The 15,601-nt window shown below is 37.7% G+C and overlaps 1 protein-coding gene across 1 annotated transcript in view; it reads right to left on the reverse strand.

The window, feature by feature from the left end:
* LOC105520291 (serine/threonine-protein kinase 31) overlaps positions 1 to 15,601 on the reverse strand; it is an 88,855-nt gene that overhangs the window by 9,958 nt on the left and 63,296 nt on the right. The window contains exons 10-13 of the mRNA XM_011953919.1: positions 12,140 to 12,319; positions 11,561 to 11,677; positions 10,180 to 10,299; positions 9,019 to 9,150 (exon numbers count right to left, since the gene is read on the reverse strand). Coding sequence (XP_011809309.1) covers positions 9,019 to 9,150; positions 10,180 to 10,299; positions 11,561 to 11,677; positions 12,140 to 12,319 — 549 coding nt within the window. The remainder of the gene's footprint in view (positions 1 to 9,018; positions 9,151 to 10,179; positions 10,300 to 11,560; positions 11,678 to 12,139; positions 12,320 to 15,601) is intronic.

The raw sequence follows: 15,601 nt of genomic DNA on the forward strand, positions 1-15,601 counted from the left end.
AATTTTCAACCCAGAATTTCATATCCAGCCAAAGTAAGCTTCACAAGCAAAGGAGAAATAAAATCCTTTACAGACAAGCAAATGCTGAGAGATTTTGTCACAATCAGACTTGCCTTACAAGAGATCCTGAAGGAAGCACTAAATATGGAAAGGAACAACTGGTTCCAGCCAATGCAAAAACATACCAAATTGTAAAGACCACGAAGAAACTGCATCAACTAATAGGCAAAATAACCAGTTAGTATCATAATGACAGGATCGAGTTCACAAAAAACAATATTGACCTGAAATGTAAACAGGTGAAATGCCCCAATTAAAAGACAAGGACTGGCAAATTGGATAAAGAGTCAAGACTCATCGGTGTGCTATAATAAGGAGACCCATCTCACATGCAAAGACACACATAGGCTCAAAATACAGGGATGGAGAAATATTTACCAAGCAAATGGAAAGCAAAAAAAAGCAGGCATTGCAATCCTAGTATCTGATAAAACAGACTTTAAACCAATAAATATCATAAATAAATAAATAAAGGCATCACAGAATGGTAAAGGGATCAGTGCAACAAGAAGAGTTAACTATCCTAAATATATATGCACCCAATACAGGAGTAGCAAGATTCATAAAGCAAGTTCTTATAGACCCACAAAGAGACTAAGACTCCCACACAATAATAATGGGAGACTTTAACACCCCACTGTCAATATTAGACATATCAATGAGATGGAAAATTAACAAGGATATTCAGGACTTAAACTCAGCTCTGGACCAAGTGGACCTAATAGACACCTACAGAACTCTCCACCCCAAATCAACAGAATATACATTCTTTTCAGTACCACATCACACTTATTCTAAAATTGACCGCATAACTGGAAGTAAAACACTCCTCAGCAAATGCAAAACAACAGAAATCATAACCAACAGTCTCTCAGACCACAGTGCAATTAAAGCAGAACTCAAGATTGAGAAACTCACTCAAAACTGCACAATTACATGGAAACTGAACAACCTGCTCCTGAATAACTACTGGGTACCTAACAAAATGAAGGCAGAAATAAAAAAATACTTTGAAACCAATAAGAACAAAGATACAATGTACCAGAATCTCTGGGACACAGTTAAAGCAGTATTTAGAGGGAAATTTATAGCACTAAATGCCCACAGGAGAAAGCAGGAAAGATCTAAAATCGACACCCTAATATCACAATTACAAGAGCTACAGAAGCTAGAGCAAACAAATTCAAAACCTAGCAGAAGACAAGAAATAGTTTTAACTAAGATCAGGGCAGAACTGCAGGAGGTAAGTGACATGAAAACCCCTTCAAAAAAATCAATGAATCCAGCAGCTGGTTTTTTGAAAAGATCAACAAAATTGATAGACCACTAGCCAGACTAATAAAGAAGAAAAGAAGGAAGAATCAAATAGACACAATAAAAATGATAAAGGGGATATCACCACTGATCCCACAGAAATCCAAGCTACCATCAGAGAATATAATAAACACCTCTATGCAAATAAACTAGAAAATCTAAAAGAAATGAAAAAATTCCTGGACACATACACCCTCCCAAGACTAAACCAGGAAGAATTCGAATCCCCGAATAGACCAATAACAAGTTCTGAAATTGAGGCAGTAATTAATAGCCTACCAACCAAAAAAATCCCAGGAGCAGACGGATACACAGCCAAATTCTACCAGAGGTACAAAAGGGAGCTAGTACCATTCCTTCTGAAACTATTCCAAACAACAGAAAAAGAGGGACTCCTCCCTAACTCATTTTATGAGGCCCAGCATCATCAAAACCTGGCAGAGACACAACAAAAAAAGGAAATTTCAGGCCAATATCCCTGATGAACATTGATGCAAAAATCCTCAATAAAATACTGGCAAACTGAATTCAGCATCACATCAAAAAGCTTATGCACCGCAATCAAGTTGGCTTCATCCCTGGGATGCAAGACAGGTTCAACGTATGCAAATCAGTAAACATAACCCCTCACATAAACGTAAACAATGACAAAAATCACGATTATCTCAATACATGCAGAAAAAGACTTCACTAAAATTCAACAACGCTTCATGCTAAAAATTCTCAATTAACTAGTTATTGATGGAATGCATCTCAAAATATTAAGAGCCATTTATGACAAACCCACAGCCAATATCATACTAAATGGGAAAAGCTGGAAGTATCCCTTTGAAAACTGTCACCAAGACAAGGATGCCCACTCTCACCACTCCTATTTAACATAGTATTGGAAGTTCTAGACAGGGCAATCAGGCAAGACAAAGAAATACAAGGTATTCACATAGGAAGACAGGAAGTCAAATTGTCTCTGTTTGCAGATGACAGGATTGTATATTAAGAAAACCCCATCGTCTCAGCCCAAAAACGTCTTGAACTGATAAGCAACTTCAGTAAAGTCTCAGGTTACAAAATCAGTGTGCAAAAATCACAAGCATTCCTATACACCAATAATAGAGAGTCAAATCATGGGTGAACTCCCATTCACAATTGCTACAAAGAGAATAAAATACCTAGGAATACAGCTAACAAGGGATGTAAAGGACCTCTTCAAGGAGAACTACAAACTACTGTTCAAGGAGGATACAAACAAGGAGGATACAAGAGAGGACACAAACAAATGGAAAAAAATTCCACGCTCATGGACAGGAAGAATCAGTATCATGAAAATGGCCATACTGCCGAAAGTAATTTGTTGATTCAGAACTATCCCCATCAAGCCACCACTGACTTTCTGCACAGAATTTTTTTTAAAAACTACTTTAAATTTCATATGGAACTGGTGTGCCATTTGCTAAGACTGCTGGAAAAGCACCTGCCACCACGCCGGACTAATTTTTTGTATTTTTAGTAGAGATGGGGTTTCACCATATTAGCTAGGATGGTCTCGATATCCTGACCTCGTGATCTGCTCATCTTGGCCTCCCAAAGTGCTGGGATTACAGGCGTGAGCCACCACACCCGGCCAAAAGCTGAAAATTCTGAAAACCAGAGCTCTTCTTCTCTTCCAAAGGATCGCAGCTCCTCACCAGCAACAGAACAAAGCTGGACAGAAAATGACTTTGACAAGCTGACAGAAGTAGGCTTCAGAAGATCGGTAATAACAGATTTCTCCAAGCTAAAGGAGGATGTTCGAACCCATCACAGCGAAGCGAACAAAGATTAGACAAATGGCTAAGCAGAATGAACAGTGAAGAGAAGACCTTAAATGACCTGATAGAGCTGAAAAGCATGGCACGAGAACCAACAAATATCAGTAAGTGATGCATGCAGAAGCTTCAATAGCTGATTAGATCAAGTAGAAGAAAGGGTATCAGTGATTAAAGATCAAATTAATAAAGTGAGAAGAGAAGTTTAGGGAAAAAAGGGTAAAAATAAACGAACAAAGCCTCCAAGAAATATGGGACTATGCAAAAACACCAATTCTACAGTTTGATTGGTGTACCGGAAAGTGATGGGGAGAATGGAACCAAGTTGGAAAACACTCTTCAGGATATTATCCAGTAGAACTTCCCCAACCTAGCGAGGCAGGCCAACATTCAAATTCAGGAAATAAAGAGAACACCACAAAGATACTCCTTGAGAAGAGCAACCCCAAGACACATAATTGTCAGACTCCCCAAGGTTGAAATGAAGGAAAAAATGTCAATTACCCACAAAGGAAAGCCCATCAGACTAACAGCAGATCTCTTGGCAGAAACTCCACAAGTCAGAAGACAGTTGGGGCCAATATTCAACATTCTTAAAGAAAAGAATTTTCAACCCAGAATTTCATATCCAGCCAAAGTAATCTTCACAAGCAAAGGAGAAATACAATCCTTTACAGACAAGCAAATGCTGAGAGATTTTGTCACAATCAGACCTGCCTTACAGGAGCTCCTGAAGGAAGCTCTACACATGCAAAGGAACAATCAGTGCCAGCCACTGCAAAACCATGCAACCATGCCAAATTGTAAAGACAATCGATGCTAGGAAGAAACTGAATCAACTAACAGGCAAAATAACCAGCTAAAATCATAACGACAGGATCAAGTTCACACATAACAATATTAACCTTAAATGTACATGGGCTAAATGTCCCAATTAAAACACAGAGACTGGCAAATAAGATAAAAATTCAAGACCCATCAATGTGCTGTATTCAGGAGACCCATATCATGTGCAGAGATGCACAAAGGCTTTCAAAATAAAGGGATGGAGGAAGATTTACCAAGCAAATGGAAAGAAAAAACAAGCAGAGGTTGCAATCCTAGTATCTGATAAAACAGACTTTAAACCAGCAAATATCAAAAAAAATAATAATAATAATAAAGAAGGGCATTACATAATGGTAAAGGGATCAATTCAACAAGAAGAGCTAACTATCCTAAGTATATATGCACCCAATACAGGAGCACCCAGATTCAATAAGCAAGTCCTTAGAGACCTACAAAGAGACTTAGACTCCCAAACAGTAATAATGGGAGACTATAACACCCCACTGTCAATATTAGACAGATCAATGAGACAGAAAGTTAACAAGGATATCCAGGAATTGAAGTCAACTCTGCACCAAGCAGACCTAATAGACATCTACAGAACTCTCCACCCCAAATCAACAGAATATACATTCTTCTCAGCACCACATCACACTTATTCCAAAATTGACCACATAGTTCAAAGTAAAACACTCCTCGGCAAATGTAAAAGAACAGAAATCACAACAAACTGTCTCTCAGAACACAGTGCAATCAAATTAGAACTGAGGATTAAGAAACTCACTCAAAACGGCACAACCACATGTAAACTGAACAACCTGCTCCTGAGTGACTACTGGGTGTATAACGAAATGAATGCAGAAATAAAGATATTGTCAGAAACCAATGACAACAAAGACACAACGTACCAGAATCTCTGGGACACATTTAAAGCAGTGTGTAGAGGGAAATTCATAGCACTAAATGCCCACAAGAGAAAGCAGGAAAGATCTAAAATCAACACCCTAATATCACAATTAAAAGAACTAGATAAGAGCAAATTCAAAAGCTAATAGAAGATAAGAAATAACTAAGATCAGAGCAGAACTGAAGGATACAGAGACACAAAAAAAAACCCTTCAAAAAATCAATGAATCCAGTAGCTGGTTTTTTGAAAAGATCAACAAAATTGATAGACTGCTAGCAAGACTAATAAAGAAGAAAAGAGAGATTAGACACAAAAAAAAGATAAAGGGGATATCACCACTGATGCCGCAGGAACACAAACTACCATCGGATAATACTATAAACAACTCTATGCAAATCAACTAGAAAATCTCGAAGAAATGGAAAAATTCCTGGACACACACACCCTCCTAAGACTAAACCAGGAAGAAGTTGAATCCCTAAATAGACCAATAGCAGGCTCTGAAATTGAGGCAATAATTAATAGCCTACCAGTCAAAAAAAGTCCAGGACCAGACAGATTCACAGCCAAACTCTACCAGAGGTACAAAGAGGAGCTGGTACCATTCCTTCTGACACTATTCCAATCAATAGAAAAAGAGGGAATCCTCCCTAACTCATTTTATGAGGCCAGCATCATCCTGATAACAAAGCCTGGCAGAGACACAACAAAAAAAGAGGATTTTAGACCAATATCCCGGATGAAATTGATATGAAAATCCTCAATAAAATACTGGCAAACCGCATCCAGCAGCACGTCAAACAGCATATCCACCACGATCAAGTCAGTTTCATCCCTGAGATGCAAGGCTGGTTCAACATACGCAAATCAATAAACATAATCCATCACATAAACAGAATCAATGACAAAAACCACATGATTATATCAACAGATGCAGAAAAAGCCTTTGACAAAATTCGACAGCCCTTCATCATGCTAAAAACTCTCAAGAAACTAGGTATTGATGGAACATATCTCAAAATAATAAGAGCTAGGTATGACAAACCCACAGCCAATATCATACTGAATGGGCAAAAACTGGAAGCATTCCTTTTGAAAATTGGCACAAGACAGGGATGCCCTCTCTCATCACTCCTATTCAACATAGTGTTGGAAGTCAGGGGAATCAGGCAAGAGAAAGAAAGAAAGGGTATTCTATTAGAAAAAGAGGAAGTCAAATTGTCCCTGTTTGCAGATGACATGATTGTATATTTAGAAAATCCCATCGTCTCAGGCCAAAATCTCCTTAAGCTGATAAGCAACTTCAGCAGAGTCTCAGGATACAAAATCAATGTGGAAAAATCACAAGCATTCCTATACACCAATAAGAGACAAACAGAGAGCAAATCATGAGGGAACTCCCATTCACAATTGCTACAAAGAGAATACAATACCTAGGAATTCAACTTACAAGGGATGCAAAGGACCTCTTCAAGGAGAACTACAAACCACTGCTCAATGAAATAAAAGAGGACACAAACAAATGGAAGAACATTCCATGCTCATGGAGAGGAAGAATCAATATCGTGAAAACAGCCATAATGCCCAAGGTAATTTACAGATTCAATGCCATCCCCATCAAGCTACCAATGATTTTCTTCACAGAATAGGAAAAAAATACTTTAAAATTCATATGGAACCAAAAAAGAGACAGCATTGCCAAGACAATCCTAAGCCAAAAGAACAAAGCTGGAGGCTAATATCCAGAATCCACCAAGAACTCAAACAAATTTAGAAGAAAAAAACAACCCCACCAAAAAGTGGGCAAAGGATACGAACCAACATTCCTCAAAAGAAGACATTTATGCAGCCAATAGACACATGAAAAAATGCTCATCACTGGTCATCAGAGATACGCAAATCAAAAACCACAATGAAATACAATCTCATACCAGTTAGAATGGCGATCATTAAAAAGTCAGGAAACAACAGATGCTGGAGAGGATGTAGAGAAATAGGAACGCTTTTACACTGTTGGTGGAACTGTAAACTAGTTCAACCATTGTGGAAAACAGTATGGCGATTCCTCAAGGACCGAGAACTAGAAATATCATTTGACCCAGCCATCCCAATACTGGGTATATACCCAAAGGATTATAAATCATGCTACAATAAAGACACATGCACATGTATGTTTATTACGGCACTATTCACAATAGCGAAGACTTGTAACCAACCCAAATGTCCTTCAGTAATAGACAGAATTAAGAAAATGTGGCACATATACACCATGGAATACTAAGCAGCCATAAAAAAGGATGAGTTCATGTCCTTTGCGGGGACATGGATGAAGCTGGAAACCATCATTCCGAGCAAACTATAACAAGGACAGAAAACCAAACACTGCATGTTCTCACTCATAGGTGGGAATTGAACAATGGACACAGGGCAGGGAACACCACACTCTGAGGCCTGTTGTGGGGTGGGGGGCAGGGAGAGGGATAGCATTAGGAGGAATACCTAATGTAAATGATGAGTAAATGGGTACAGCACACCAGCATGGCACATGTATACCTGTGTAACAAATCTGCATGCTGTGCGACGTACCCTAGAACCTACAAGATAACAATGAAAAAAAAAAAAAAAAGAACAACATAGGCAACATACACACACACACACACACAAAAGTCAGGAAACAACAGATGCTGGAGACAATGTAGAGAAATAGGAACACTTTTACACTGTTGGTGGGAGTGTAAATTAGTTCAACTATTGTGGAAGACAGTGTGGCAGTTCCTCAAGGATCTAGAACCAGAAATACCATTCGACCCAATAATACCATTACTGGATATATACCCAAAGGATTATCAATCATTCTACTATAAAGACACATGCACATGTATGTTTATTGCAGCACTGTTCACAATAGCAAAGACTTGGAACCAACCCAAATGCCCATCAATGACAGACTGGATAAAGAAAATGTGGCACATATACACCATGGAATATTATGCAGCTATAAAAATGGATGAGTTCATGTCCTTTGCAGGCACAAGGATGAAGCTGGAAACCATCAGTCTCAGCAAACTAACAAAGGAACAGAAAACCAACCACCACATGTTCTCACTCATAACTTGAGGTGAACAATGAGAACACATGGGCACAGGGTGGGGAACATCACACACCAGGCTTGTCAGGGGGTGGGGGTCTAGGGGAGGGATAGAATTAGGAGAAATACCTAACGTAGGTGATGGGTTGGTGGGTGCAGCAAACCACCATGGCACATGTATACCTATCTAACAAACCTGCACATTCTGCACATGTATCCCAGAATTTAAAGTATAATAAAAGTCAAATTTCTCCAAAAGTTGAAAAATCAGACTAAAAAAAAAACTTCCCCAAAGCCCAGAATAGAGTAAAACTAGAAAGCTCCTCAACTATGGTATTAGTTCTAGAATAGTCCCCACTCCACTCCCAATTCAGTGCTCAGAAATAGAAGACAGACAATTCAAATTGGATTAAAGGCATAATACGGATCCTTGTTGCACATAAATCAAATCCTCAAGGGAACACAAAGTATTACCATCTTATTCACAAAGTTTCAAGCCTAAAGGAAGAAGTTAGTCCAGATTAGGGCATCCTAATCCTTCCAGTTCTATTATCATATAAAAACAACTTAAAATACTTGCAAGAAATATTACATCTATCCATAAAAAGGGAGTTAACAAAAGATACTATGATCTTAAAAATACTTTATGACAAAACGCTACCTTTGAGGGAGTACCGTCACCTGCATGTAGCAAGTTGGTATTACAATAAACATTCTAACAGTCCAAACCAAAAGAGCTTTTAAAATTACTCTAAAACGTTCATGTTACTAAAAACCAAGGCAACCTAGGAAAATGTTTTTAAAGAATATTTAATGATATAGGACAATTTTTACACTATTACTGTAATCTCAATTTTATTTATATACACAGAAAACAAGATAAAGTATATAAAACAAAATGTGAATGTAATGGCTCTCTTATTTTAAAGAGTGTATTTATGCATTATTTGTATGAAGCAGAGACCAAGTAAAATGAGATGCACATAAAGATCAGTAAGAACCAACTGTTTCCTTACCTCTTCCAAATTATTCTTTTCAACCAATTTCCATCTCAGTCGAGCTTTTAAGCTTTTCAATGTCTTCTTAATGGACAGCAAGTGATCCACACTGGGACTCTTATTTAAATATTCAATATGCTGCTTTTTAAACTAAGTAAACAAAAGTTATGTATTTTCAAACACATAAGAAAAATATTGAACAGTGATCATTTATTATTTATCTGTTAAGATTCAACTAGTATTTACTGAGTTCAGGTTGAGATACTAAGAAAATCTATATTTTTCAACAAGATAATTCAATAGATTTCCTTTTCATCCATGTTTCTCTTTAGAAGAATATCAGTTCCAGCACTCAAAGTAGCAAAGACAAAAGTAATATTTCAAACTGAGACATACAATAAAACACACATTGTTAGTATGGATGAAAAAGGAATTTCTAGTGAGGGTGTAAACTGAAATCATCTTTCCCAAAAGTGGTTTGAAAATACGTATCAGGTTTTAATAATGTCCATTCCTTTTAACTCAGTAATTATAAAATTTAGAAATCTGAGAAATAAAAACAAAACAAAATTATGCACAAACATATGTACAGTGTTACTTATGGTAGAAAAAATTGGAAGTACCCTTAATGTCCAACACACATGAAAGGTTAATGGTTAATGTTGCTGTACATCTACATAGGGATGAGGATTTTGTCACTCAAGATGACAGCATAGAAAAATCATTAATCATATAGAAAAATGTTCATAATATGCCATTACATGAAGAAAGTATGTTTGAAATAACTTAAAAACCAATGCGATGCATATATATATATGCTCACAAACATATAGATGCACATCCAGTAAGTAACTACTCTAAAATTATCTCTTAGGTTAAGGGAATTATAAGCAATGTTTTATGTCTTATCTTTCTGTATACAGCAAATTATCTACAGTAGATGTGTATAGACAAAAAGAAAATGATGTTAATGGTTGCGGTTCTCACAGACATAATAAAAGATTTAAAATAATTTAAAAATTTGATATATTTATATCATCAATCACCATTTCCAGTTGATAGTGAATTCTAGTAATAATAGATAATTTACTGACACTGAGTATTAACAAGAGAAAAATTTAAGTGTTAAAAAGTTCAAAGCATCAATTATAAGATCAATAAGAGAAAGCATAATCAAACCTCAATACTGTCCTTGTACTTAGCTTGTACTGTGGCAATGAGCCTTTCCTCTGAACGAATCTTTTGCAGTACTTGACTATATGTATTTAAAATTATCTCCTTGTCTGCATCACCTTGATCCTAAAGGAAATCACACACAGAGAATTATACACAAAGGAATATCCAAAAGAGCTAAAGTCTCCAATAACAATAGATAAACTTCAAAATTATCCCTTTAACGGATTTCTGTAATGATTTCAAAACAGTTCTTGAACACGAATGTTTTCCTAGACAGAAGAAAGACAGATATCAAAGATGTTCATATGGAGGCCAGGCAACATAGTGAGACCCAGTCCCTAAAAAATATTTTTTTAATTAACTGAGCACAGTGGTATCCACCTGTAGTCCTAGCTACATAGGAGGCTGAGGCAGGGAGATTGAGGAGTTCAAGGCTGCAGTGAGCTAGGATCACATCAATGCACTCCAGCCTGGGCGACAGAGCAAGACACTGTCTCTCTAAAAAAGGCAAAGCCATTCATATGGGAAACTTTACCCCTATTAAACCATTATTCCCAAAGCTGTGTGGAGTAAGGGCATTAATGGAAATCAGGGATACTAATATGCTAAATATGAGAACTATAAACAACATATAGACCTTCAATACTTTACTTTTAGAAATCACCTGTTAACAACTACTTCTAAAACCAAGTCTGACAAAACTATCTAAATCAGGACTATTTAACAATATACAACTTCTTAATGTATTTTTAATGCCAATACGAATAAAATTATAAAAAGTAAAAAAAAAAAGAAAAAACAAGAAAATGAGAAGTCTAACCACTGAAACATTGGAAAGCAGCCTGAATAACTGAGAAACAGTCCCAGTGAGCAATAAATAAAATGACAAAACACCCTTTGGAGTAGCTACACTAATTTTTACCTTGACACAGTAACAAAGAATATACACAATGGTGAAAGAAAGAGGATGACGAATCCATCTTGTGTGTCGACTTTCAGATCTCTCTCAGATTTTAAGTTTTCACAAACTCTAAGGAGTCTCTTCTTATAAGTCATTCGGTATGACAGATTCAAGAATCAAATGACTTAGATTGTTCACTCAAATTAAGAGCGGTTTTCTTAGAATTAAACAGATTTTTTATGTGAAATGTCCTATTAAAACAAAAACGTCATCTAAGAATAAAACTTCGCATTGTGTTTGGATTAGAACTTGATATTGTTACTCTTTCAAACAAGCCTATTAGAAGAAAGCTAAGATCAGTCTTAATACCTTAATACCTTTCTAACTAGCAAGAAAAACTCTCTTATTGGTTAATACTTTCTAACCATGAAAGGAAACCACACTGCTTCAAAGGCGGCAATAATAAAGAATATCGATACTCACAACCAAAGCTATCTCCAGCTCTTTGCAGACACTTGACTCAGTCTTCTCTAGGATTTCATCAATATTATCAACCACGTCTTCAGAAATCACTGGTTCTTCCACAGACAGGTCAAAAACCTCATTTGCAAAAATAAACACATGAAATATCTCATCTAATTCAATCAGCATGCATTATGCCTTAATACCTGAAGCAGAGTATTAAGCTACACCCTGGACAATGTAAAAGAAATAAGAATGCAGAAAAAAAAGTGCCTACCCTCATAAAATGTATGCACTGACAGGAAAAAAGTACATATGCATAGCAAACCGTAAGAAAATAAATGGTTAAGAGAGGGAAGAGGAGAAATCCTCAGGAAAAGTTGAGAAAAAGGAGGAACAAGACCGATACGATTTTTTTGAGGCTAATAAAAGGAGCAATCTGACTAAAAGCTAATAAAGAACCTTGACTGGTAAGGTGGCAAGTTTAAATCTGATACATAGTAGGTAGACAATGTCAGCTCTTGAACAAAGCATGTGATTTTTAAAATATATATTCCCTGGTTTATGCTACAAACACAACCGGGCAGGAGCTTTTATTACCTTTAAGGTTCTTTGGAACCATGCTACCAGACGCTGCAGAGAAGTGTCTGTTTCGCTTCTAACATTGGTGAACTTCTCTCTTTTATCGCACTTCCAGTCATAAAATTTTTTAAGTATTTCATCAGAATTTGCTCCTTCTTTGGCTTCTCCATACACTGCTTCTAAAGAGACTGACAAATCCTGCAGAGAGATACACTTCTGTTTATTAAAGTTTATTAACTCATTCAGGATTCAAGCACTGTGTTAGGATCTAACGGGCAGAAAAGCAGTATGCTGAATCCCCATTCTTGAGCATTTCATAAATACAACTTAGAATCACCAGACAGAGATGAAAACAAAAACCTACCTAGAAGGTGGTTTATTTGGACCATAACAGTAAAGTTTATTAAGTGAATTAGTTACAAATAGAAAGCTTTATATCCTTACAGTTTTTAATTAAGTAGAAATTACCCTATTTTCCTAACTTTTTTGTATAAATGTATTGGGTAAAAGAGTAACTTTGTTACATGGCTATATTGTGTAGTGGTAAAGTCTGGGCTTTAGTGTATCTATCATCCAAATGTACACTGAACCCATTAAGTAACTTCTCAACATCTACCACCCTCCACCCCTACCACCCTTCTGAGTTTCCCTTGTCTATCATAAGAATCACTGGTGCCATGAAATTTTCTAAGACCTATTGTTAAAAACAAATAATAAACTACACACTAAAATATACAAATAATTCTAATTAAGTAAAGACATTAAACATATATATGGACAATCATGCACCATTTAACAACACAACAACACAAATATCTTCTAAGAAATGCATCGTGAGGCAATTTCATCATTATGCAAACATCATAGAGTGTCCTGATGCAAAACTAGATTATACAGTTTACGATACAACCAAACTACATTCTATAGCCTACTGCTCCTAGATACAGCCTGTTACTGTACTGAATAATGTAAGCAACTGTAACAACAATTACCTATCTAAACACAGAAAAGGTACAGTAAAAGTAAGAACTGTAATTTTATGGCACCACCACTATATATACAGTCCATCACTGACCAAACCATGCAGCACTTGACTGCACTTTTTAAAAGTATTTTCTAAATGAATGGGCCTGGCTGCATTTGTTGGGGCAGGTGGGCAAAAATAATAATAATAATAATTAAACAAATAAATAACAATAATAAATAAATTTTTTTAATGTAATAAAGAATTGGAGGGGGCGCCCAAGATGGCTGAATAGAAACAGCTCCAGCCTCCAGCTCCCAGAGTGAGCGACACAGAAGACGGGTGATTTCTGCATTTTCAACTGAGGTACCAGGTTCATCTCACCGGGGCGTGTCAGACAGTCGGTGCTGGTCAGTGGATGCAGCCCAATCAGCAAGGGCTGAAGCAGGGCAAGGCACTGCCTCACCTGGGAAGCGCAAGAGGGAAGGGAATCCCTTTTCCTAGCCAAGGGAAACTGAGACACACAACACCTGGAAAATCGGGTAACTCCCACCCTAATACTGTGCTTTTACCAAGGGTCTTAGCAAATGGCACACCAGGAGATTATATCCCACGTCTGGCCAGGAGGGTCCCATGCCCACTGAGCCTCCCTCATTGCTAGCACAGCAGTCTGAGATCTAACTGCAAGACAGCAGCGAGGCTGGGGGAGGGGCATCCACCATTGCTGAGGCTTAAGTAGGTAAACAAAGCCTCTGGGAAGCTCGAATTGGGTGCAGCCCACCACAGCTCAAGGAGGTCTGCCTACCTCTGTAGACTCCACCTCTGGGGACAGGGCATAGCTAAACAAGAAGCACCAGAAACCTCGGCAGATGCAAATGTCCCTGTCTGACAGCTTTGAAGACACCAGTGGTTCTCCCAGCATGGAGGGTGAGATCTGGGAACAGACAGACTGCCTGCTCAAGTGGGTCCCCTACTCCTGAGTAGCCTAACTGGGAGACATCCCCCACTACATGCAGACTGACACCTCACATCTCACATGTCTGGGTACACCTCTGAGACAAAGTTTCCAGAGCAAGAATCAGACAGCAACACTTGTTGTTCAGCAACACTGAATCTTCTGCAGCCTCCACTGCTGATACCGAGGCAAACAGAGTCTGGAGTGGACCTCAAGCAAACTCCAACAGACCTGCAGCGGAGGGTCCTGACTGTTAGAACGAAAACTAACAAACAGAAAGGACACCCACACCAAAACCCCATCAGTAAGTCACCATCATCAAAGATCAAAGGCAGATAAAATCACAAAGATGGGGGAAAAGCAATGCAGAAAAGCTGCAAATTCAAAAAATCAGAGCACATCTCCCCCTCCAAAGGAACGCAGCTCCTCGCCAGCAATGGAACAAAGTTGAACAGACAATGACTTTGACGAGTTGAGAGAAGAAGGCTTCAGTCAATCAAACTTCTCAGAGCTAAAGGAGGAACTACATACCCAGTGCAAAGAAACTAAAAACCTTGAAAAAAGAATGGAAGGATAACTAGAATAATCAATGCAGAGAAGTCCATAAACAAACTGATAGAGATGAAAATCATGACACGAGAACTACGTGACAAGTGCACAAGCTTCAGTAACCGACTGAATCAACTGTAAGAAAGAGTATCAGTGATTGAAGATCAAATGAATGAAATGAAGCGAGAAGCTTAGAGAAAAAAGAGTAAAAAGAAACGAACAAAGCTTCCAAGAAATATGGGACTATGTGAAAAGATCAAATTTACGTCTGATTGGTGTGCCTGAAAGTGATGGGGAAAATGAAACCAAGTTGGAAAACACTCTGCAGGATATTATCCAGGAGAACTTCCCCAATGTAGCAAGGCAGGCCAACATTCAAATTCAGGAAATACAGAGAACGCCACAAAGATACTCCTCGATAAGAGCAACTCCAAGACACATAATTGTCAGATTCACCAAAGTTGAAATGAAGGAAAAAATGTTAAGGGCAGACAAAGAAAGGTCAGGTTACCCACAAAGGGAAGCCCATCAGACTAACAGCAGATCTCTTGGCAGAAACTCTTTAAGCCAGAAGAGAGTGGGGGCCAATATTCAACATTCTTAAAGAAAAGAATTTTCTACCCAGAATTTCATATCCAGCCAAATTAAGTTTCACAGGTGAAGGAGAAATAAAATCCTTTACAGACAAGCAAATGCTTAGAGATTTTGTCACCACCAGGCCTTCCCTACAAGAGATCCTGAAAGAAGCACTAAACATGGAAAGGAACAACCAGTACCAGCCATTGCAAAAACACGCCAAAATGTAAAGATCATCAAGGCTAGGAAGAAACCGCATCAACAAACGAGCAAAATAACCAGCTAATACCATAATGACAGGATCACGTTCACACATAACAATATTAACCTCAAATGTAAACGGACTAAATGGTCCAATTAAAAGACACAGACTGGAAAATTAAAGAGTCAAGACCCATCAGTTTGCTGTATTCAGGAGACCCATCTCACATGCAGA

This window comes from Colobus angolensis, unplaced genomic scaffold (assembly GCF_000951035.1).
Source record: "Colobus angolensis palliatus isolate OR3802 unplaced genomic scaffold, Cang.pa_1.0 Scaffold378, whole genome shotgun sequence".
Classification (NCBI taxonomy): Eukaryota; Metazoa; Chordata; class Mammalia; order Primates; family Cercopithecidae; genus Colobus; species Colobus angolensis.